This window comes from Myotis lucifugus, unplaced genomic scaffold (genome assembly GCF_000147115.1).
Source record: "Myotis lucifugus unplaced genomic scaffold, Myoluc2.0 scaffold_408, whole genome shotgun sequence".
NCBI lineage: Eukaryota > Metazoa > Chordata > Mammalia > Chiroptera > Vespertilionidae > Myotis > Myotis lucifugus.
The window spans coordinates 519,323-545,510 of NW_005871456.1; the positions used below are offsets into that span (position 1 = coordinate 519,323).

The 26,188-nt window shown below is 36.8% G+C and overlaps 1 protein-coding gene across 7 annotated transcripts in view; it reads right to left on the reverse strand.

The window, feature by feature from the left end:
- NKTR (natural killer cell triggering receptor) overlaps window positions 1–26,188 on the reverse strand; it is a 37,901-nt gene that overhangs the window by 10,201 nt on the left and 1,512 nt on the right. For 5 of the 7 annotated variants that reach the window (XM_006102301.2, XM_014467641.2, XM_014467640.2 and 2 more), the window contains exons 3-13: window positions 21,533–21,607; window positions 20,274–20,381; window positions 19,711–19,755; window positions 17,891–17,978; window positions 9,384–9,413; window positions 8,765–8,910; window positions 7,653–7,875; window positions 6,839–6,994; window positions 5,180–5,267; window positions 4,593–4,738; window positions 251–3,130 (exon numbers count right to left, since the gene is read on the reverse strand). In XM_006102301.2, the coding sequence (XP_006102363.1) occupies window positions 251–3,130; window positions 4,593–4,738; window positions 5,180–5,267; window positions 6,839–6,994; window positions 7,653–7,875; window positions 8,765–8,910; window positions 9,384–9,413; window positions 17,891–17,978; window positions 19,711–19,755; window positions 20,274–20,381; window positions 21,533–21,607 (3,985 nt within the window). Of the gene's footprint in view, window positions 1–250; window positions 3,131–4,592; window positions 4,739–5,179; window positions 5,268–6,838; window positions 6,995–7,652; window positions 7,876–8,764; window positions 8,911–9,383; window positions 9,414–12,494; window positions 12,518–17,890; window positions 17,979–19,376; window positions 19,405–19,710; window positions 19,756–20,273; window positions 20,382–21,532; window positions 21,608–26,188 lie in introns of those variants that run through there. The other 2 variants (XM_023743690.1, XM_023743691.1) reach the window with 2 other exon arrangements.

Consider the following 26,188-nt stretch of genomic DNA (forward strand, 5'->3'; position numbering starts at 1 on the left):
TAGCAACTGATTTCTATTGCCAGGGAGCTTCAATTGCAAGTGAGAGCCTTTTACAATGAGCCTAATTTCTTCCCTGAAATCTACTCCATGTCCTCAATCTGCTGAGTCACATAGCACAAGACTTCTCCTTATTCACCTTCCAGATATTTGGAAATAGTGATCTTGTCCCTAATTCTGATGTTCTTCCAAGCTAAACAATAACAGACTCTCTTTGAGAGGGGAAAAAAAAAAGAAAGAGAACATTGCTCACCGATAAGATGATGTGGAACTTCGAGATCGACTTCGTGAGTGACTGTAGGAGACGGACCTGGTTCTATGTCTTGATTTGGTTTCAGATTTGCTCCGAGATCGACTTGGACTCCTGGACTGGCTGTCACCATCCCGACTAGGTGTCTGCTCATCACTTGAACTCTCCTGATTTCTAGGCCTCCGGTTTAAGCGTGCTGTCTTTCTCACTTCATCAAAGAGGGATCCAGGCCGAACTTTATTTTTGCTTTTAATTTCTATTCTCAAGCCTTGTGGTTTCATTTCAGGCACCGCCGTCAATGCCTTAACTTCCACGGCACTGGATGTAGCCGTTGGTGCTGCCAGGTTTCCCACCCCTTGCAGGGGCTTCCATTTATTATCCAGGAGGCTGACCTGACCCCTTTCGGCCGCCTCCCTCCTCACTGTGCTTTCCACAGCACTGGCTGAACCCGCAGAGCTGCTGTCGGGTTTCCCCACCTCCCGCACCGTGGGGCTTTCAGACACGCTGCTTCCCTGTTTCCCCACCTCTGCCGCAGGATGCTCTGCCTGCTTTACAACAATGCCGGTGTCTGGGGTGTCAAGCCTTGAATTTCCCAGAGGGGATGTTCCCTCCACTTTTGCTGGGGAACTCCTATCAGGAGTACAAATCTCCATGTTGTCATCTGCTTGAAACATGTCTTCCACTCCGCCTGGGACACTTTCTTCAATGTGCTGAATGTTTGGGGGAGAACTAGCGACATTTTCCTCAGTAGCTGAAGGTGTGGGAGAAATGCTGAGTTTACTCTCATCATTAGCAGGCTGCTCAGTATCTGATAAAATCGTGATTGCATTCTGTTTATCTGAAAGGCTGCTGTCTTCACAGGGCTTCTCAGTTTGGGGGATATTTCCTTTTGTAGTTTCACTGTTTTCAGAAGCTTGTTTTTTCTCCTGTGACTCCTGAGTCACTTGCTTTTCATTACTCTCCTCCTCCTCCTCTTCACCAAATTCTAGTGGGGGCTGCCAGTGAAATGCTTGTTTTCGTTTTGGGGCCTTATGCTTTTTGTCTTTTTTCCCTTTCATTTTCTCTTTCACTTTTTTGGTGTGTTCCCTTTTCAGAGCTTCCTTTGACGCGTGTTTGTGCTTCCTTGGCTTTCCCCTAGGGTTTTCCGAGTTGGAATAGGACCCCTCAGAATCAGAGGTGGATGACCGCTGTTTGCTTGACTTCCAAGCACCATTACCATCGGGCAGTGAAGAACTTGTTGAAGACTTTGTTGTGGGTTTGGCTTTGATGTGAATTTCACCAAACTCTGATTCAGAATCTGATGTGGCCTCACCTTCCTCCTTATCAGAAGACGGCAGGGAATTCTTTTTACTGCTCTTAGTTACATCTCGTTCGGAATTCGACTCAGAGTCCCATTTACTCCCAGCATAATTCTTCCTTTTGGGCTTATTGGCACTTCTAAAGTGATCAGAAAGATTCTCTTTCAAAGTTCTTTTCTTTGAACGCGGGCATTCCCGTTCAGGCTTGGATTTCTCTTCATCTCTGTTTTTCTCTCGTTTGTTATTCATTTCCATTTGGACTTGCTTCTCTTTCTCCTGGGCTGACTGTGTCACCTGAACACCTGAGTGTTCACTGTCTGAAGAATAATCTAAGGATGACCTGCTTTCGCTATACTTTCTCGGGCACGAAGACTTGTCTCTGCCTTTGGTATATTTACTGCAAGGTGCCTTTTCAGAGCTGCTGCTCTGCCTTTTATGTGAAGTGCTATTTTTCCCACTGGATCTAAATTTTCTCTTTGCTCGTCTTCCAGCATCACTGCTAACAGAAGAGTATGAAGATGATCTACTACATTGTGAGCGATCGCTGTATTTATTTCGTGAATGAGATCTAGATGAGGGAGACCTAGACCTCGAGTGTGAACTAGCTACACTTCTCGACCTTGTGTACGATCTGGAATAAGACCTACTCCTAGAGGATCTGCTCCTTGACCTTGGGGAACTTTCTGAACTTCTATCACTGTATTTTGAATAAGCACTCTGATCACTTTCTGAATTTTTTTCTCTTTTATTGTAGGATGATGAACTACCAGTCTCCTTAATATTTGTTAAACTGTAAGTGCTTTGGATGGGTAGCAAATGGGTTGTTTTTGCTTTCATTTCCTGAATTCGCTCATAAGAGGGCTTCCAGGGCTTCTGTCCAGGCTTCCACCTGGAAGGAGGGGGACTGTCACTCAGTGGTATTACAGGAATATGTTCTGCCACCACTGGCTGTTGTACTAGGATGGTTTCATTCTGTGGCACTGTTGCTCTTAAAGGTTCTGTTTTAACTGGTTTATTTTCACTTAGTTGAGGGGCTGTTCTTTTGGGGGACTTTGATGCTGTCCGTTGGTGCCCTGACTTGGAACTAGATCTGGACTTTGATCTACTTGGAGAATGTGAGGAGGATTTCGATGGAGTCCGTGATCTTGAGCTTCCTCTAGAGTAAGACTGGGAGTGAGATTTGGATCTGTATGAGTCTCTGCTGGAATGGGTGGAAGAGCTCTGATCACCCTTATCAGATTTAGACCAGTCCCTCTTGGATGAGTGATGAGAGGATAGCGAGGAAGAACGAGATCTCCTTTCTCTTTCACAAGGGAATTTCATTCGTCGGGTAGAAGATTTCGAGGATTCTATGTCAGATGGTACAATAATCCTTCTCTTCTTAGTCTGTTTGTGTCTTCTGCAATGTTTTTGCTTTTTAGCTTTCTTTTTATGTTTAACTTTTTTGTCTTTTCTGCGTTTTTTATGGTGACCATCAGAGTGTCTTGCTGTACTAAGGTCTGAATAATATCCATTGTAAGACCATGATCTCGATCTTTGGGACAAGCTTCTTTCATCCCATCGGCTTGAACAGGGGTCACTTAACCTATAGAAAATAGCATAATATGCATCCATTACTTCCAAGCATGTTTTGTATATTTAAAAATTTTTAAAAAATGTATTGATTTTAGGAAGAGGGAGAGAAAGAGAGGAAAGGGGGAGGGGAGCAGAGAAATACTGATTTGTTGTTCCACTTATTTATGCATCCATTGGTTGCTTCTTGTATGTGCCCTGACAAGAGATCAAACCCACAACCTTGGTATGTTGGGATGATGCTCTAACCAACTGAGTTACCCGTCCAGGGCTTCTATGTTTTAAAACTAAAACACATTTGTTGTCCATACAAATGCACTGACAAAAGCCTACTTAATGACAGAGTACTGGCTCCATCAACACTTTAAGCACTTGCAGGAAGGATAAATCAGAGTGACTGGCCTGATCCTGACCTTACAACTGCAGACACAGGGGCAACTGCTAACAGAGCCAGTTACAGAAGGTTTTTCTCCATAGCTAAGCAAAGAACTTCAAATTTGATAGGAAAATGTAAAATGGTTTTGAAAACCAAACCAACTAATCATAAGAGCACTGCTGACTACCATGTTCCTGACTGTGAGCAGCTGATAACCCTCTGCCTCCAGGAACAATGTTAAACTCAGTTCCCAAACAATCCTGTGGAGTCCCTGCAGATACAGGACAGCTAGCTACCTGAACTAGAAGAGAAACCCCTTTTGCTTAAGAAGCTGGCAAGACTATCGTTTTAGCTCAGCCTCACAGAGATAATCAAGACCTTCCCCTAAGGTTTAAACTACTTACTACAGAAACTGTACGTGAAAATAGACGCAGGTTTTAAATCTCACTGGTAATGTCAGGCTCAAAATCGAGCGTTCACAGAACCACTGTCTCAATTACTTCCACACCGCAGATGCACACCTTTTCCTTCCTCTTCCCATCTCAAACACGCTACAGGATGCCCACACCGAAAAAGAGAATTTTATCATGAAAAATTACAGAGGGTCCCATTGGTATGTTTTCTTTTTTTTTTTTTTTTTAAGTCTATTTTCACTAGCTATTCTGAGGCCAGCCACATTTCTAAAATAAGCATTTCACTGTGGGGTGTCACTTTGTCCTGGGGTCAGAAGTGAAGGCATACACTGGATACAGATTGTCCTATCTATCAATTCACTCATCAGTGACTAAGAGACCTGGCTATGAAAGTACCTGCCATATCATTTGAAGTCCTGATTATTTCTAAAATTGAACAAGAAATCTTTGAGAGACTCAGTAGGTTTACAGTCTTGTGGGGGAAAATTTTGAATTAAAAGCACCCCAAGGCCATCAGCCCTCCTGGTTCATAGCACTATTTTTGCCAAGTATTCCCAAATGTATTCTCTGGTCACTGTCTAATTTTAAGTTTAAATCTTTAAGGAAAAATCCAAAAGTAAGTCTCTATCTACTTTACACTTAAAATATAGCAGACACGGGGTTGTGCGTGTACTCAAAGCTCTTACTTGTCTCCTTTACTCCACTTTTCTCCACTAGGAGGTCTGTATGCTCTCAGTCTCTGCATCTCCTCTTTCCAGTGAGGAGGAGTCTCACTGCTGTCATCATCATCTGATTCAGAGCAGGACCTTGACCTTGGAGGTGTGTGATAGCGCTTTAAAAACAAAGACAGGAATCACTATTTTAAAACTGCTCCTCAATTACAGTCTGCTATAGGACAGAGTTAGGTGTAAGACCCAATCTCAGACCCCATTCAAAGTTATATCAAACAATAGCAACTAAAAGAAATAGGAATGGCTGAGATTCACCTAAAATCACACGTGAAAATTTCCTCTTCGAAGTCCTAATGGTTACATTCATTAGCCTGGAGTATTCAGCATACTAAGATTTCTCACTGATTGCTTCACATGTTCATTTCATACCTAAACCCATTCAAACATGGCAGGGAACTCTAACAGCATCACCTTCCCATTGTTATGGAGAACACCTTGAACAGAGTTTGGATTCTCCCTAAAATTAAAGCTAGGATTTTGCCTACAGGTAAAAACATTTTACTGCTTAGATAATTTGAAAAAAGAACTATTAACAAACATACAATTGTGCCCCTTCCTTTAATCTTCCGTCCAGACTTTGACACAGATGGTTTCTGATCACTTACAATGGGTGTAGCATCAGGAATCTTCCTGGATAGGAGAATTAAAAATAAAAATTAGCAAATGTAAACAGTTTTCTCAATGTTTACATGTACAATTTATGCTTCTATAATACAAAAACACTTTATTTAGACCCAGCATTTTTGTAGAATGAGGCACTCCACAAAATCTAATTCTTTAAGCAAACGTTTTAAATGCCAAAACTGGGGGGTGGGGATGGGCTGGGGGTGAGGGGAAAGGGAGTAACCCAACTAGGTAGAAATACATGATACTAGTAGTATCTATTTTTGCCAAGCACAAAATCTTTTTAAGCGCAGTACTATTTTCAAACAAAATCCTCTTTTTGTGTGTGTGTGTGTTAATCCTCAACTGAGGATATTTTCCACTGATTTTAGAGAGAGAAACATCAAGGTGAGAGAGTTACATCGATTGCTTGTCTCACACACACACCCCGACCAGGGCTGGGGATCGAGCCCACAACCAAGGTACGTGTCCTTGACCAGAATCGAACAAGGGACCCTTCAGTCCATGGGCCTACATTCTATCCACTGAGCCAAACCAGCTAGTGCAACAAAATCCTCTTTTAGATGTCTCTTGTCAAAAAGTAATGTTCTAAAGGAATCCTGAGTCATTCTTGATTCTGATGCTTAGTTGTGCTTTTTTAATTCATTTTTAATTTTACTTTATATTTCTTACAGTTCATCTGTCTCCACCGCTCTACTATAAACTCCCTCTTTCAATGCTCTGAAATGGGTGCCTCATCTTATGGGCAATTTTAAGAGTTTGGATTTTGTGGTGACTATAGTTCTGCATGCATAAGAAGTTTTTTCATACCTCACCTTAATATAAAAGCTAGCTTTTACTGAGTACTTACTATGTATCAGGCATTATGTTAATGAGCATTTTTAAATACACTTTTTATTGGGTACAATATACATAACACAGAATTGGCCATTTTAAGCGTACAATTCACTGGCATTAATTATATTCACAATGTTGTGCAACCATCACTATTTTCTTTCTAAAACTTATTCATCACCCCAAACCAAAACTCTCTTCATTAAACTCTAATTCTCCATCACCCCAACTTCTGTTTATTACTCTATTAGATCCAAAGAGTTCAACTCACTTTGCTCTGAAAACCAGTTTCACCTCTAATGAAAAACCAAGGAAATAAGATTAGTAATGAAATCTTTCCAGGCCTCCAACAAGAATTTCTCCCCCGACCAACTTGTCCAGCCCCCTTTTTCTACTACATCACCGTCCCATTGTTAAAGTTCTTTGTAGAATACTGACTTTTAGCATTGTTGTGAAGGTTAAATTGTATTTTGTTCACTTAAAATGAATATAAAAATCGATAAAGGAGCTCCTAGTACAATTGACTGCTTTAACATGGCCTGATGTCCAGTGATCTTTCTTTCAAGTGTTCATTACTCATCTTAAAAGGTAGGGTAAATGTCATTCTTGAATCTGATATCTCCCATAGTTAATTTTCAAGCGCCTTGACTATAGGTCATGCTCCATAAATGAGTGTGGAACGGCAATGAGCTGATGAAAATCATCAATCGGAAATAAAAACACAGGTTAATCATCCTACTTACGGTTCAGGTTCCACTGTGACAAGAGGCATATCTCTTCTCAGTAAGAATCGGTTCTCAGGCACTGGCGGTATCTCTTCTGGGCGGACCACAGGCTTTTCCCTTTTAGCATTTGAATCCACTGACCTTTTCCCATTGTTATCACTTCTCTCAGAGTGACTTAGAGAGAACATACCAAGTCACCAATTAAGATATGTAATGTTTGCATTCCACAGTAATAAAAGCACATAAAATTAGATATTAAATAGCAAAACTACTGATACAAGTCTCACTCGAAAGGTCTATACAGTTTCCTCAAAGAGAACATATAAAAATGTCAACTCAAGTGAAAACCCACAGTACTAAAATTCTGAAAATTGTTAAATGTATCCAAATTTTTTCTTTTAAGAGTTTCAGGGAGCCCTGGACTACGTGGCTCAGCTGGCTGGACGTTGTCCGGAGCACCAAAAGGTTGCAGGTTCTATTCCCGGTCAGGGCACATGCCTGGGTTGTGGGCCCAATCCCGGTTAGGGGGCCTGCAGGAGGCAGCTGATCAATGATCCTCTCTCATCATTGATGTTTCTCTCTCTCTCACTCTCCCTTCCTTTCTCTCTAAAAATCAATAACAATATAGTTTTAAAAAGTTGCAGGGATTGTTTTCACCTGCAAACAAATAAAATGTTTATGCTACCCTATATTTGTCAGACTTCATTTACAGTAAAAAGATGCTCTTTTTTCAACAATAGGTTGCAGAGCTAAGTTACAGAATTATACATGCTTTCCCCATTCCAGGGAGTTTATTTTTTTTTAGGTACGATGATTCTAGGGTTTCACTTACCCTTTTGGACTCACTACATGTTTATTCCTTGGCTCTTCTGAACTACTTGCTTCCTTTCGTCTTTTTTTAGGATGTTTAACTTTTGGCCTCCTCTTATGTTTCCTTCTTCTGCTTCTCTCACGTTCAATTTCACTTTCTGAAGATGATTCTGAAGAGGAAGAGGAATTGGAAGAGGAATCCGAGTCTTCTGAATGAGTTGGTTTCTTCCTTTTTTTCTCAAAAACTTTCAAGAAATATTAACAAAAATATTAGTACTGGATTTCAGTGCCTACCTTTCAGAGTACAAAATGTGATTAGCAAATATTATAAAACATGCTTTATGTATAACAAAATAAAAACAACATTTAAATAAACTTTTTTTCAAGCTGATAATACTGTTTGCTGGTGAGATTGTAAGCAACAAAGCCCTTGCCTTCATGAAATCTATGTTCTAGAGGGGTCAGATAAGAAAGTAAGTAATTGCATAATATGACAAATAATAAGTGAAAAAAAGCAGTATAAAGGGAATAGGGAGTCAGGGGTAATTTAAGATAACATCTGAGCAGAGACTTTAGTAAAGGGAGTGAGGGGGTCAGTCAGGTATCTGAATAGAGTTTTCCAGACAGAGGAGTCAGCAGCACAAAGTCCCTGAGTATTTGGCATGTCTGAGTCGTCAAGGTCAACATGCTGGAAGACAATGAATGAGGGAGAAGAAGTCGGAAACAACAGAGAGCCAGATGCCTTACAGGCCATTATAAAGACTTCAGCTTTGGCTGACTGAGAAGGGAGCCCTAGGAGAAGATCACTCTGGTGGGTCTTAAGGACAGACCGCAGAGCACTGCCACTGAGAAAAGATTATAGAGGAGCAAAGGTAGAGCAAAGTACACTTATGAGGCTATTGCAATAAGCCAGGTAAGAGACACTGGTGGTGTTGACCAGGCTGCAGGGGAAGTAAGAAGAAGAGGTAAGATTTGCTGATGGACTGGATACAGGGTATGATAAAGGGTCTCAGAGCCATGGATATACCACTCATTAAATCCAGGGGGGAGCCAGGAGGTATCTTTAAGTCACAGTCTTCACTGTGAGTTGCCTGTATCCTAGCTCCCATTACCCCTTCGCCCTCGAAATCTTACCATCTTTTGTTGATTTTGTGGCAAGCACCCCACAGTCAATAACTCGCACATCTGCATAAGGTCTGCTTGCAGCATCAGTTTTCAGATTTTCAATTTGTTCAATTACTTCAAAACCGGAAATAACTAGTCCAAAGACAACATGCACCCTGTCACAACACAAATGTAAGAAAGAGTTGGTTTGCTGACAATTAAGTACGAGCAGTAATCATGTCCACAGACCTAAGTATAAAAGCACAGTTTCTGATGCATAAAGGAAATTAGAACCTGAAATCTACTTCATAAAAGAAAAAAAGCAATTACTCAATTTGGGCCTTAGTTTTCTGCCTTTAAAACAATGGTTCTTATTTTATGGTAAATAGTCCTATTTACCATAGCACTTGCTACTCAGAAACCATCCCTACAGGGTCACTTCATGGCTGAGAAGCCCTGGTAAAGACCCCTTCAGGGACATGAAAGCCATGGAGTCTCAAGGTTACTGCATCCTATGATCTTTAAGGAAGTGTCTGGCTGTATAAGATCAAGAGCGGCCCCTTGAGGTTTACCCATGGTCCAATATGCCTGGGACTGGCCACACAGCCCCCACCTCCCCCTGCCCAAAGTAATAAGAAATAACTCTTACCCATCCAGGTGCGGAGCAGGTTTCGTGGTACTGTGGAGCAAACATCACAAAGATGGCAGAAACCAGGTGTTCAGGTGAACAGAGCAGAAGAGTTTAACACAGAGCATGTAGAAAACAAAGAGGTAAAGATAAAAAGACCAGGAAAAAGTTAAATGATATACATGTAACTTAAAACACATATGTAAACCTTAAGAACAGCAATAATAGCATTTTACTGATTAAAAAACTCAAAATTATATCTATTTCTCCAATGTGAAGACTATATATACATATATGCACACACACACACATATTTATGAAATAGGTTTGAAATATACAGCATAGACATTAATATTAAAGTTACTCTAAATTCCAAAAAAAACAAAAAAACAAACTCAAAATGTATTAAGATAATCAAACAAGAATAAAAAGAACTATCATTTGCTCAATGAAAATGAAAGTGTGACCAACACGTGCTCCACACACTTGACGAGCATGAGTTCTGTTCCTATGTCTCATACTGAGTCAGTGTGCATCTTTTAGGCAGGCAGATGGGAGTGAGGCCTCAGGAATTCTGTTTCCAGAACTTTCCACCCCTCTTCCTTCACCTAAGGTGAAGCTCTGCCACCCCTCAGAGCAACTCTGAAAATGCAATAGGAGCAAACCTTCAATCTGCCAACACTTCTGACAGCAAGGTCAACGATGATGGGTAACATTACAGACATTTCAAATTTCCGTGGCCCAGAAAACACTCAACTGGCTTCTTCCAGTCACAGCTGGCAGCTAGTCACTCTTGAGAAGCCTTTGGGGTACATTTGGTTAAAATATTTTGAACCCAAACTGGTTTTCCCATAGCATTTTCACAAATCTTCACCTTGTGAATTGCAGTAGAAAAAAATCAAAAGCAGAAATAACTAGACTCAGATGTATATGCCACAAACATCTTAACTTTTAAGATGAGTAATGAACACTTGAAAGAAAGATCACTGGACATCAGGCCATGTTAAAGCAGTCAATTGTACTAGGAGCTCCTTTATCAATTTTTATATTCATTTTAAGTGAACAAAATACAATTTAACCTTCACAACAATGCTAAAAGTCAGTATTCTACAAAGAACTTTAACACTTATACTTACATTAAGACAATCCAGTTCTGTAAGACCACTTCATAACTTAAGAAAATTAAAATGTCAACCTAAGTAGTTCTAGAATTTTAACGGGGATCTTGAGTTTTAAAACCACTAGTCTCAAATTTTCCTTAGAAGATTGAGAAGTGGTTACTCAAGCTAATGTAATATTAAAAATGAATAAAAACAGGCAGGAGAAAGAAAGAAAAGAAAAAAGAAAGAGAAAAGAAAGAGTAAGTCAGCAAACTGGTGAGGCACTAATGCTTCAATCAATAAACTAGCATCCAGAAACTACCTTGGACAATAACTTTGAGAAAGAAATATGCTTCCCACAATTATCAAACTTTACCAAAGCACATTAAAGATAGGACGAAATCAGTCCATACTCTAGACAGTGATTCCATTGTAGAAAGATGTAAAGAGGTAAGTTCAAAGGTATAAATGTTATGCTGTGTAAAGGCTCCATCTCAAATGTGCAGCAGTGAAACAATGGATGGTTTGTTGGTTAGATTTATTCCTCTTCCTTCCTTGATCCCTTCTCTCACAATTCTCAATCTTCTGGTACAGAGGAAAACCTACAGATTTTTCCAAAACACACAGAACCCAGTTCAATTCGCCACCTTGGCTAATAGGAATGCTGTAATATGGCAAACCTTTGCAAATGGTAAGATATAAACATTCTAGCTAACTGCATTGATGTAGCAACATACTACTATCCTCAGAGACTCGATCTGAGGATAGAATAGCTACCTTTCTGTAAATTCAAGTTGAGTTTTTAATTCAAATGAAAGCTGAAGACAAATGAACTTGGTCCTTCACTGCAGTAGTGAAGGAAACAAATGAAGACAGGAACAATTCATTCAAGGACAAATTTCAGCTGGTCCACAGTGCCCAATCTGGTGTAATTCCGTCCGTTTACTTACGTCTGCAACTCAAGATGCAGCAATACAAGTTTATGCCCTAACTGGGTTAGACTACATATTAAGAATACTGAAACAATCTTAATGAAAGGAAGCCCTCTGGGGTTCTCAGCCTCAATTCCAGTAGAAATCCCAATGTCAGGCAGACTTACTGGCACTGGGCTGACACTTAAACATGGATAAACAGAGGATGCTGCCAAAGGGGTTACAAAAGGACAGGGGGAAGTGATACGCTCAGTCCAAGCTATTCAATTCTATTACAATGGACAAAGCCATCTCATCCCACCAACTCTTAACTGTTTGACCTTTCAAAACGATCCAGTTGTAAAGTCCCTTGCAGTGATGACATACGCTCAGTAAGTTAAGACCTTAAGAAGGCCACAGACTATCATTTGTTCATGCTTATGAAAACATATCTAGAGGAGAACAACCACACAGAACATTTCAAATGACAAAAGATTTCAATATTTTCAGATTTTCATTTTCTTCTGTCACTTAGACACTAATTGTCCAGGTTTCCCTAACTCTTCAATCTACTTAAAAAATGCAGGGGTGAGCAAGAGTAGGTTAATAATATTACATAAATAATACAAAAATCAATCAGTAAATATTACAAGAATAAACTGTGTTTCATGTACTCACAACTGTAAACCTACTTTTGTCTACCCCTGTATATGTACCAGGGTTCACTTAAACCTTGTAAATCCTAGAAATTGAAAAGTGTCACTATTACGCCAACAATCTATTTTTACGCCATTACCAAAGAAGCTTTTGGCCTTATACAAAAATTAATAGTTCTGTACTAAAATGAAATCTAAAACCATTATATACAATATAACACCCCCAACCCTAAAGATATGTGGAAACTTGGTAGACATAAGCCACTGAAATTAAAACATGCTTCCCAGGGTCAACCATGAACAATAAAACACACTTGTTTTAAGGTATTGCTGCCATACAGATCAAGCAGAGTTTTTCCCCCGTAAAATTGTTCAATACACATAACAATAGGATTAAAGAGATAGAGGCAAAGAGAGAGAGAAAGAGAGAGAGAGAGAGAGAGCCTTAGAGTAATGAGACATTACCTTTGGAGCGCACGGTGTAACACTCTTTCTGTAAATTTTACACAAAAATGGCAAGAAATAAATTGTAATACACTTTTAAGACAAGACTGAATCTATGTTTTAATATTAATATAACTTTGAAATTAAATATTTTCAAGTTTTATGCAAAGCAAGAAAGCTTCTTAAAATGGAGGGCTCTAAATTTTCTTTCACATAGCTATGTATGTAGAGGTGAATCATATTTGAGAAAAGCATTGTGGTCGAAGTTGAAATTTGCTCAGAGTGTTAATACACTATTAACAAAGCATTACATTTCACTCACAAATCCTAGAAACTAGCTAAGTCAACTAACATCTTTCTCAAAAAGAGAATAATGTATGCTGAGTACATACAAAAACATAAATCTTTAATGCCCAGGAGCCATTATACCAGTGGAAAGCAAAGATTTAAATGGGGAAAAAAAAGCTGAGTTAAGAGAATTCAAAACCAACATTTCAGGAAACTTTTTTACTAATTCACTTCAAATAGTTCAAGAATGTTTTGTGCTCCCACATTTGAAACCATTTTTCAATCACACATCACAACAGATCACTATCAGAAATGAACAAGCAAATTTTGGACTGTAGCTACTGTTCACGGACATATACACAATGTAGCTGTTAAGTCACTGAAAATAATAATATAATAAAGCATCATAACTAGAATTTTAAACATCTTCTCAAAAGAAAAAAAGGCAAAATAGATGAATGTGTGAGAGTGTGCTGTCAAATCTTGGCCACATGACAGGACTTTATAGTCCTAATTCTGATTTTCCCTATTATGTACTTTTTTCAAAGAATATATACCGTCTGATCAACTTTAATGCTACTGAACTCTAAACATAGCTATTACTACTCAGACCGAAATCTTATTATATATAGTAGACAAAATTCTTTATAGTTTTTTAGAACATATCAAATATTAAAATACTTAAAAACAAGCTATAATTTCTTCTAAAGGCACTGATACATGGATTACTGTCAAAAAAGAATATGTTTCAAATAATGTGAAGTTTTCAGTGAATGTAGAAAAATATGACTCTAGGTGTAAAATAGTATGTGAGAAGAAAACAAAGATAGCATATTTCTGTCTAATGCAGTCTTTAATTTCAATTTTCTCCTTCCAACTCCTGAAACCATCACACCATCATGGAGGAGGCACCAACAAATTATACAGAGCGACATAGCCTTGTGAGGGCAACAGAAACTAACCAAGCCACATTATGGGGTCCTACACATATGTTCCAAAAGTCACTAAAATAGAAGAGCTTTAAAAAATTCAGTGCTATTGTTAACATAATACCCACCAATGCATACATCACATAAATACTAAGTAATACTAAAACTGAATTTTAGGGATGACACTTGATACTTAGATAACTTGGCTTATGGTTAAGTTTTATAAGCATCTTTGTTATGAAAAATCCTAAACATAACATATGAAGATATTACCCAAAAAATGGAAGAAAAAAGCTAGAACTTCTCAGGTTATTAACACTTACTAGCATTTCTTCTCATCCATATTCATGAATAGTGGAGGAAAAAGAATTTCTACCCAAATACACCTTTGCTACCCCAAATGTCAACAGAGCTTTATAAACCCCGTAAACCCAAACCACCCCACTCCCTTTGCTGTGGAATGATCAGCACCTGTCCCTTTCAGGTGAGTAGCCACTGGCAAGTCAAGATTCTTAAATGACAGAGCACATCCTAGAACTTCTGTTTTCCTCCCTATAATCCTACTTATAACTGTTAAAATATAACAAAAACTCATTGTTTAAAGTCAAGTTTGACTTTTCTGCATTATTTTGTTTTCACACCTTTTTATAATTACCATGACCACTGACAGAGATGTCTGCAAAATTCTGAAAATCTTTCTACCCGACGATTGTGACAAAAGGCACAAGCCCAGGCTTTAACAGCAGCGGATGGAGAGATTGCTGCTGCTGCTGCTGCTCCTGACTGAGGCTCGATGAGCCCAAAGCTTCTTTGCAGCACCTTTTAGACTGATGAAAACTAGGCAAAGACACCGATTTCCTTTAGGCAAGACAATGTTTGCATAAAAATCATTTCACATATTCAGAAACTTAGGATCAACCCACAAAACTGTCTTCTTTTTATGTGCACATGTTCGCACTAAAAGATTTACTTTATCTTTGAAAGTGGGGTAGGAACTTTATAACGTGCCATTTTATTTCCCAGGAATGCTTGATCTTCTAATACCTAACCAAAACAAATTCAGAGCAGAGTGGTCAATAAATTTCATAGCTTACAATGTGCAGGATTCTCTTTCTAGCTATCAACTTTCTATAGATTATGAATGAAATTGTTATAACCTAGCTTTTCTTCCTTAGCTAGCATTATCTATAGAACGAAAAGGATGAACTAGATCTCTAAATTCTTTTCCACCAAGTCTTTGTAATTCTATAGCTTTTATTGTGGTGCTTCCTAGTCTTTGGCTTAAAACATAAATAATAATAAAAAGGACAAAATGATTAAATACTGAATTAACTTGGCTACAAATTTTGTCCCTGTTCTTTGAATTCCTTCAAAAATACCTCAACATGAACCATTATCTCCTCAGTGATTCGTGGGGACACCACCATACATCACTTCTCTCATGTTTCCTGAGCAGTACAATTCCAAAAGAATCAGTTTTCTTCTATTTAAGTCCCTAAACCAAAATCATGATAACTAATACAGTAGCAGATATAAGCAATTATTGCAAAAATTACAAATAGCTTGATAGAAGAAAGCCTGATTTCTATCATATATGTAATTGTTCTACTCAAAGAAAGCAATATATGCAAAATTATATGTAATGAAAATGCTGTATGCATAGGAAGGGGAAGTTTTAAATGTGTAAGTAATGAAGACAACAGTTATTGCATGAAGCACAAAAATTCTTGAGGAACATTTTGAAAATACCCACACTAATAGCATTAAATGTACTCTTTAGGAATTGCAAAGTTAACAGATTTAGAACATAAACTACAAATACATTTTTTGCAAGGATATATCAAAAGTCCTTATTAAGTTTATAAAACAGGAACTATAAAGACAGTTCTTGGCATTTTTACCACCCATTCTTACACTATCCTTTTTTTTTAAATTGCAGAACTACTGCTCAAGGTGCCACAGAAAGAGTTGTGGTAAGAAGGTAAAAGGCAGAGGAGCCATCAGATGGCTCTGTGACCATCAACCCCCGAAACCTCAACTTTGAGAGCTTTATCTGTGATCACATACACAAGTTGAAGACAGTACATTATACGTTTTTACTATTGCTGACTCCAAAAGGATTTAGGCTTGCAAAACATGAATTTTCAAAGATTATTCTTTTATGGAAAAAACCATCACCATTTTACTGTCCTTTCTAAAAAAGCAAGGAGATGTTTTGTTTAGAAATGTGAATGGTTTGATTTTTACATTGCAGCCCATAAGGAACTGGTGCTTTTAGCCAGCATTCTAGAAGCACATTCATAAAAACTTCTTTTAAAAAAGAGAGATTAGAATTTTTTTGAGTGTGCAAAAACACTGTTACTTTCAAGATTGCTTTTAACTGAAAACGCATCTCCAGAATTAAATTTCAAACTAAAAGTAGAAAATTTTCTTTCAATCACAGCTCACAGTAATTTTAATGCCATCTACAGTTCATTATCAAAACAAGTTTAAAATCTGTAAACTCAATTTACTAAAGTTAAAATTTTCATTTGGCATTACTTGTTAAAAGTAGTAGTCTGATGTGAAATTAAGCAATGGCTTTAATTTTGTTTTGATACTCAACATTTCTAGGAAAGACTTAAGCAAGTACTAGATAACAGAGAAACAAGACACTCTAATTTTTCTGACTGGAGAATCTCATATATTGGATTTTAATTAATGTATGTACATGCACTGATTTTAACTCTTAACCTTTTATAAATGAGCTAAGCGGTAAGTAACAATGGGAAGAAGCAGCTGCTACTTATTAAATCAAATTTTACATGTGCTGATATCAAAAAAGGAAATCTAAAAGAAACTTTAGAGCCCTCAGATGGTAGCTTCTTGACCAATGAATGGTTTATCATGTTCAGTTCAGATAAGCTTAAAAATGGAAATGGGAAACTCAATCAGAGTTAAGAGCTTCTATATATTTAATTACCAAATAAAAAGTTTTTCAAAATATTTCCCACTACCTTTTTTTGACCCTGAAGAAGGTTAAGAATAGAAAGATACTCTATAAAGAAGTGTAATAACGAATACTCTCTGGCATCAAAACGAGATACAGGAACAACTGCTTAAGGTCTTCCTTTTTCCTGTACAAATCCAAGTATTATAGCTTCTCTCAGCTTTCCATTTTTAGAACATTCTTAGGAACAGAATGCCCCTTATCTGAACTTTATCAGATCATGGTGGAAATCTATTTTTTCAGACAAATTTAAAATGTGAAATTTAAATTCCTTTAAATATAAATTACTTTAAAGACAGGGAAGCGCCATTCATATTCATTCATTCATTCAGAAAGATGAGCCCCCCAAACAAAAAACTTTTTCTGATAAGAGATAAATAGTTCTCCAATATGAGTAGCACAACTATAGAGATTTACTTCCAATCTAAAGCATTAGACTTCATGCTAGACAATTATCTTTCATATTTTATATCATAGGATTATAATAAAAATAGGTTTTGGAGGAGCTGTAGTTAAGAACATAATTAAGAGTATGCTAAAGGTCTTTTAGATGAAAAATAAGTAGTAAGATTTCAGTTGTGCATGCACGTATACATAAAGGTGTTTGTATTTTAAAAAGCAAATTTAGCATGCTGAAGTTTCCTGAGTGATAATCTCATAAATTCTGGTGGAAATGACAACAGCATTAGGTTAACTGCATAGAGATCTCATAGGTTTGAGGTTTTTAAAATATAATATCAGAAAATAATGGTATCTCTCTCAAATTGGCTCAAAGAGCAGTAAGAGAAAAAGCAACTATATGATGGTTTATTCAAACCAACTGCTTTCCATGCCAAAGGTACATCTAATCCTAGTCAATGAACAATTTTTAAATGGCCATCAATAATTGATGTTCCAGTCTAGCTTTGGTAAACTGAGCCTCCAAATTAGTTAAGAGTCAAAGCCAATTTCTTTTCGTAAGATGATAATGTATTTTGAAGATAATGTACATGTTCAAGGTATGACCTTTAAGTACAATTCTTCAAATCCAGGATATCTGCTGAACACAGAAGTGGTTGCTAGAGCTTACCAGTTACTATACCATCAGAAGTTAAAAATAAAAACCCAACTCACAGAATTCTAGCATTAAACTTGGTTTAACTATACCATCTTTCTCATGAACAGCGCTTCTCTGTTTAAGAAAAGCCCATCTCTGAATTATGCCTACTCACATGAAAAACTGGGAACCATTGGTATGTTTCCCTCGATTAGCCATTGACAAAAGGAACGCTCTGTCATGTTTGAGAATAAAGTTTTCATCTGTTTGAAGAAAACACAAATTCGTCAGTCTCCAGTATAAGCCACTTTTAAAGTGTAATGTTCACAGAAATAAATAGAAAGCAAAGGATGAAATTCCTCTTCTGGTCAGTACAGATACTTGACTGAATATTTAGAAAAAAAGTTTCAACTAACCAAATAACAAAAGCATAAAAAGACCAAAAAATACTACTTAAAGCCGTGAGAAAAAGAACATATATTTAATACTTTATATAAACAGCCTTAGAACAGTCACTTTTAATAGTAACATACTTTGGCTAAATAACATTTAAACTATAACTTTCAGGGAAAACTAATAAAGAAATTTTAGAAAAAAAAATCTCTATTTAGTAAAGCTCATTTCCTCCAAATTGTCTTGCCTAATGTACATGAGAGCTTAATAATCTTCTTATGTGCTTAATTTCTATATGGTAAATTTAGCACTCAAATGAGCTGAAGCTAGACTGTGAGAGCAGAAACCAAAAAATTACATACATTAAGTTGTAGAGACATGCCTAAATCAAATTAAGTATGAGGATTCCTTCCCATCAATAGGACCACAAAATTATCTAAGGAAGAAAGTCCTGTAAAAACAACTTAAATGGCAAAATACAATTTTCAGATACACAAGTATTTGCCACAGGGAACGACCACATGAAAGTGGCCTACCAGCATCAGTCTCAAAGCTACAGGCTAAGAGGACCAGCCACAGAGCTGTTTCTTAATAGTTCAAAGGAAATACTCTGTCAGAAAAATCACTTAGAGATTATTTTAATTCCAGCAGAAATATCTTGAGAATTTAAATTTCCTTTTAACATTCATACAAACAAATCTTTCTTTAGAACAAACAGAAACATAGAAAACTTTAAAAAATGATTACCTTGGGAACAGGCTTCTGAAAAAGAGTAGTAATCCATTTTCCCCAAAAGAAATATAAAAGACTATTATAACACTGGCGCTATCACGGCATTAACACCTAGTAATATCGGATCCCATTATAAATCTCTGCAACTGACTTTTCTAAGGCTTTCAGGGCAAGTGCAATAGTTAGATTTATGCAAATGCTACTGCTGTAGGAATAATACACAGTCATATAGTTCTAGTAGACAAAAGAAAATATACAAACCTTGGACAAAGAAAGAAATACCAACTTTTGTTCAAAGAAATTGCTTGGTTTAGGGGGAAAAAAGACACAACTAGGTTCTTTGCCCTGATGTGGAAGTAATAACCCATCAGGGAAAGAAAAAAGATACAGATGTATGAAGTAGTATACACAACTTTCCAAGTCTTCAAGCAATACTGAAATGCAGCCACAACCTGACCCAGACTGTCCATAAACTTATTAGGAAGGGTGCAAGGGAACAGAATTGGAGTTTGTGTTACTGCGCTTCGTTCTCTTACCTTTTCATTTTGCAAAAGACCACATTCTCTATAAACAAAAGAATATGTTGACAGTTTTAGGCAGGAAGATAGGAGTTTTCATGTATATAGTTGCCTAACCTCCATGCTGAAGTCATGTTTAACCATAACGTTAGCCTTAATTAATCTTGCCAATTAAAAGTTACATATTACAATACACTTTATCCCCAAGTTCATGCAAATAAAGTATTTTCATGCAGCATTAGTTTCATGCAAAAAGTGAACTAAGAATAAACCTCTTCTCATTAAAAGTACATGATCAAACTTGCTTTAATATCAGAACTGAAACAAGAGACCATAAAATATTAAGGCTTACCTTTAAAATAGCCACCATAAATTGATTCTCCACCTTTTCCATTACCTGCAAATAACAAGCTACATTAAACTACACTGACAATGTAAAATATACTCACACATATAAATTACTTTTTATGGTTTCAATTTGCTGAAGGAGATACCACCTTGTAATTATTGCAAATAATCAAAATTCTAACAAATCTCATCTTTAAAATATAAGTGTAATCCTATTACAATAAATACTATTAAAAGAATTATCTCCACAACCCATTTATTTCAAACAGTAATCATACCAATAAAATTCTAGAATAAATACAACTGAACAGTACGTAAGCATTTATCATAAGGTAATTCACCAAGTAATTATATTATTAAAATTGCATAAAAACAAAATGTCTTAGCGTTCTGCTTTTTCACACATTCTTGGTCTACAACATTCCTTCACCCAACAACTATTCACGGATCACCTAATATTTACATTATACTGTATGTGACAATATTTACAATTAGATACAATGATTAATAATGATTACTTTAGAAACTGATAGACAAAGTTATTAGGGACATAACTTTTAGCTCTACCTTCACTGAAGTCCCCACCCTGAATCATAAAGTTTTTAACCACACGATGGAATGTAGAACCTTTATAACATAATTTCTTCCCAGTTGTTTTCCCAAGGCCTTTCTCCCCTGGAAAAAAGAAAAAAAAAAAAAGAAGTTTAGCTACAAAAACATCCTTCCATGAACAGTGCCATCCATTAAACCCTCTGTCAAATCCCTCTTGTGTGCTGGGCATAAAAGATACAAGGGGTTCAGTGTGACAACTTCACACACACACACAAACCAAAATAAATTTACAAAGCAGCATATAAATGTTAAACTGTGTGGTAATCAGGGAGTTGGTATAAAGATTGTGTATACGTGTGGGTATACCCAAGTATGGATTTTAAAAATAGATATAATTTGCTGTTTCTATTTTTAAGGTAACATTATAGATGCTTTCCTTCCCATTTTTCTACGTTTAAAAATTATCAGCCCTGGCAAGGTAGCTCATTTAGTTAGAGCATCATCCCAACATGCCAAGGTTTCTGGTTCGATCTCCAGTCAGGGCACATATAGGAATTAACCAATGAATGCATGGATGGGTGGAGCAACAAATCAATGTCTCTCTCTCAAATCAATCAATAAATTTTAAAAATATCAATCCAATTTTATATAACAAGGAATAACTTAAATATATTTTGCCCCTCGCCGAGGCCGGTTTGGCTCAGTGGATGGAGCGTCGGCCTGCGGACTGGGGGGTCCCGGGTTCGATTCCGGTCAAGGGCATGTGCGTTGGTTGCGAGCACATCCCCAGTGGGAGGTGTGCAGGAGGCGGCTGGTCGGTGTTTCTCTCTCATCGATGTTTCTGGCTCTCTGTCCCTCTCCCTTCCTCTCTGTGGAAAATCAATGAAGTATATTTAAAAAAAATACTTAAATATATTTTGCCCCTCTACCTTCTAATCCTAAATTTCTTGTGAAATCTGGAGTGCTAAATTTGCTCAGAGTACTGAAACTTCTAAAATTCTACCAAATCAGTTTTGAAATGCTATTATTTTATAAACTACCTTGTATAGAGATTTCATTACACACAATAGTACTCTATTTTTCATTTTTAAGACCATTTATTCTCTCTTCCCTTGAAAAAATGCTTCCATGATTTCATATTAGTGAAAATAATATTTTTATTTGCTAAACTAATTTCACAGCCCATTACTTTTTAAGAAATATGTCTACTCTGTTCAGCAAGGAAAAACTGTAAGCCATGACTTCTCATTAGAATAAATTAATGATTCATTTACCTGAGCAGAGGCAAAGGAAGTTTTTGCATGTTTTTGGACATATGTCTGAGAAGAGCTGAAACATAATGCGACCAACTGAAATAAAACACATAAGAAAAAAGGTAAGCAAGTTGATTACAATATACCACATTTTATATGGGAGGAATAAAACAGATACATAAAACTGACAAACTGGAAAGTCTATTTTAGTAATTCACTTTAATTTTTAAAATTAACAGGTACTATCAACACATTTTATATTTGGCTACAGACAAGAAAAAGCCAAGACAAACCTATGTCATGTTGTAATCCCGATGTGACCACTAGGTGGCAGGAATAAAATCAACAAGTACCCAGAATCTGAATGAAAGCAAACATCATCTTTCAATAATATTATTGTTCCTATTTCTTAGAAACAGCTGTGCTGGAATTGCAGATACAATGGTGAGAAAGAAGACATACATTATGGACATCAAAGGTATGGTAGTTATAAAAATAAGCACTGATTGGAAAAAATATTATAGATGATACACTACAAAAGGCAAATATCACATATACAATTACAAGGGATAAGGATAAGAACAAAGGAACAGATCATATTGGGTAGGCAGAGAGTAAAATCTAAGAAGACATTAAGCAAATAAGCATTTCAACAAAATCAGGCCATTTACTCAAACATTATTTACTAACTAGAAGCCCGGTGCACGAAATTCTTGGGGAGGTGGGGGGGGGTCCCTCAACCCAGCCTGCGTGCTCTCGCAGTCCGGGAGCCCTTTGGGGGATGTTCAACTGATGGCTTAGACCCGCTCCCCATGGTCAATGCGCATCATAGTGACCGGTAGTTCTGCCATTCGGTCGATTTGCTATACAATGTGCTGAGCCATCAGTGGTATGAACAAAGTACACTTGTATCCACCCACCCTAGGCCTGGGCGTGTGAGGGCAAAAAAACCCCATGTCTGTTTTACTCACCTCTGTCCCCACTGATTTTGTACAGTGCAGTGATAATAATGACAACAAAACCCTTGAAACAAAATTATTCAATGGTAGAGAATAAGATATAAATGAAGGACTGCCTAAATATACAGATCAAAAGTATTCACTATGTACCAGCAAAAGTTATTATACGTGAAACACCATCAAGACATAGTTTAATAAAACCTTTCTTTTCAGAGATATAAGTCTTCTAGAATCCAGGCAGTAGAATTATGTTACTTACAAAGAAAAAGCAACCACAGTATAAATAAAACCAACAAGAGAGGGTTAAGTTGGTAAGAGAAGGGACATTTCTTCATATTGACTTTGCTAAAGTAGATAAAAGAGGAAATATGGGTTTAGGAAAACTTAAACATGTAATCACCTGTAGAATTAAAAACATACGAACTGTCTTTCAAATTACTGTGGTAGAATAACTCATGTAAAAGGAAGTAGTAAGATAACATAAATAAGATATAAGCTAAGGTAAGAAAAGACCAAAACAGCTCTATAATTATTTAGGCACCTAAAACTTTTTCATAACATGTCATTCAACACCCAAGTAAAGGTATCCTGAAGATAGTACAATTAAAAACTCAAAAGAGAATGTATTTATTGGCTCATGTAGTAGCTGACAAGGATATTGGCACAGATCAGAGAAGTGAAGAACTGTAAGAACCAGGATGTTGGGGAATGGGGCCAGATCTTGGAGCTGCCAACTCTCACAAGGCAAAAGATATTGAATACCATCACTTTCTTTGTCCCAATGCATACAGTCCTAAATATTTCCATTAATGCATAAGACCAAAGGTAAATTAATCACTCAACTCAGGAAGAAAAAAAGCAATAAACCTAAGAAAAACATAAACAAGGTTTTAATGAAAGTACAAGCAGAAATCAATGAAGTAAGAAACTGAAATACATCAGACTTGATAAATAAATCCCAAAGCTGGTTTGCTGCAGTTTTGTGATGAAAATGCCAGGGTCTTTTTTTGTCAATTAGTTTTATTTTCAATTACAGTTTACATTCAATATTATTTTATATTAGTTTCAGATATACAGCATAGTGTTTAGAAAATTACACGTTTTACTAAGTGTACCCCCAGATATTTCCAGTACCCACCTGGCACCATACATCGTTGTTATAGTATTATTGACAATATTCCCTATGCTGTACTTTACATCCCCATGACTATTTGTAACTACCAATCTGTACTTCTAAATCCTTTCTATTTTTTTGACCCCAAAATGTCAGGGTCTTTGCATTAACTATGTTACCTAAAAAGATTCCTTCGTGTAGCATAATTTAGGTACATAACTTTGCCTTTCCCCTTTCATATTAGGTTTTCAATCTGTGCACAGAAAATCTACCCTTCAAAGCGTCTCTACTCACACATTACTAATTAAGAATCAGGCATCAGCTCTGGCTGGTTTGGCTCAGTGGTTAGAGGGCCAGCCTATGGACCGAAGGGTCACAGGTTCGATTCCTAGTTAAGGGCATGAGCTTCAGTTGCAGGCTCGATCCCTGTCAGGATGCAAATGGGAGGCAACCAATCAACGTGTCCCTCTCACACTGATATTTCTCTTCCCTCGCCCTTCCCTCTCCACTCTCTCAAAAAGTCAGTGGAAAAAATATCCTCAGGTGAGGCTAAACTAGAAAATCATTAATAAAGACAACTGCAAAATATTCAAGTACTTGGAAATTAAAACACTTCTAAATCAAATAAAGTATTGTGCATTGAAATAAAATGAGCAATATATCAAAATCTGTGGGGTGTACAAAATAGCTGGGGTCCAGAGGGAAATTTATAGCATTAAATGCCTACACTAGAATATAAAGGTCTCAAGTCAACAATCCAAGTTTCCACTTTAAGTAGCTAGAAATAGAGCAAAATAAAGTCAAAGCAAGCAGTAGAAAGGAATAGAGTAGAAATCAATGAAATTGAAAACAGAAAAAAAAGGGGTGGGGTGGGGAAATCAATGAAATCAAATCTGGTCCTTTAAAATGATAATAAAGTTGATAAACCTCTAGCCAAATGAAACAAGGAAAAAGACAAAAGGCACAAATTATCAATATCAGGAATGAAGGAGGATATATCACTACAGATCCCACAGACATTCAATTAAGGGACTATGTCAAACAACTCTATGCCCACAAAGATAAAATGGACAAACTTCTTAAAAGACACAAACTACTAAAACTCACTCAAGAATAACATGAAAAGTTCCTTAACTATTAAAGAAATGAAAATCTTAGTTTAAAACCTTATGAAAAACATTTCTAAGGAACAATACTAGAATTATTTCAAATAGGAACCACCTTATTGGATTCACAGAGAAAAACGCATGTAAAAAGCCTTTTCCTCTCACTGGATGGGAGTGACTCTGGTTGAGTGACAACCCATGAACCAGGAGGTCACAATTCCATTCCCAGTTAGGGTACATGCGGGGTTCTGGGCTCAATCCCCAGTGGGGGGCGTGCGGGAGGCACCCAACCAATGATTCTCTCTCATCATTGACGTATTTATCTCTCTCTCCCTCTCCCTTCCTCTCTGAAATCAATAAAATTATATATTTAAAGACTTTTATAAAAAGTCTTTATAAAAAAATATATAAAAAGACTTTTATAAAAAAATATATATTTAAAGACTGTATATAAAAAGACTTTTCCTCTTTTGATATACACTTGCATTCACCTGGTGGCTTTTTGATTTAAAATTCTAATTTGATTGCTATAAAATATATACTTTTCCAATGATAGCAATGAAAAAGCATACTGTGCAGTATTAAACTCAATTTTTATTGGCAATCCACCTCCCTCTCCCAATCCTTCACTCTCTTTCTCTTTCTCTCTTTCCCCTTTTTCCTCTCTCTCTCCTTACCCCTCTAATAAAAATGAAACTTTTATCAATACTTCTTGATCTCATTAAAGTGAACACTATGGCCACTCTTCAAGGATCTTTGCTTAAAGTCCATCAAAGATATTACTTTGCACTTCTATCAAGTGAATTATTAACTATACAAGAAGTCAAGAGTTTTACTTGAATAAGTACTCAGAGACAAATACAATATACTAATGGTTAAATCCCACAAAGCAGAATCCATCAAACTGAAGTGATCCTTAAAAGCTGTGCTAAAATCAAGTACCTACTATTTATATAGACAATTTACTGAGTTGAAAGTGCTAGATAAGGATTACGTGAGATTGGACCAGATGAAACTGCAGATTACCTATGATTTCAACCTAGAACAATGTAAGCATTCCCTGTTTCATATATAATTCAGTCTTCTCAAGGGTGCTACTCACTTCTCCCAGGATGGTGGTATAATGAATTACCTTGGATGTTGGAGACTGAAGTTCATCCAACATTTACCAAACATATTCCAGACATTTTTCACCACAAAGGTTATTTACAAATCTAGGATATAAACATGTACCGGGAAAGGGGTACTTTACATGACTACAGAACCTTTATTTCTACTTTTCAGGAGTGTTCTATTTTTAATTCTTTATAAAAACGTTAAGTTCTACTATCTGACGCTTTGATTCACTATAGAATGAGGATTAAGATCCATCAAGGCTCAAAAGCTAGTAGGAGAGAATATAACAACATGTCCAAGATAACATCATTCCTTTGCTCAAATCCCTTCAATAAGTTCTTATCTGACGGAGTCAAAGTCCTTACGATGGCCTATCGCCATT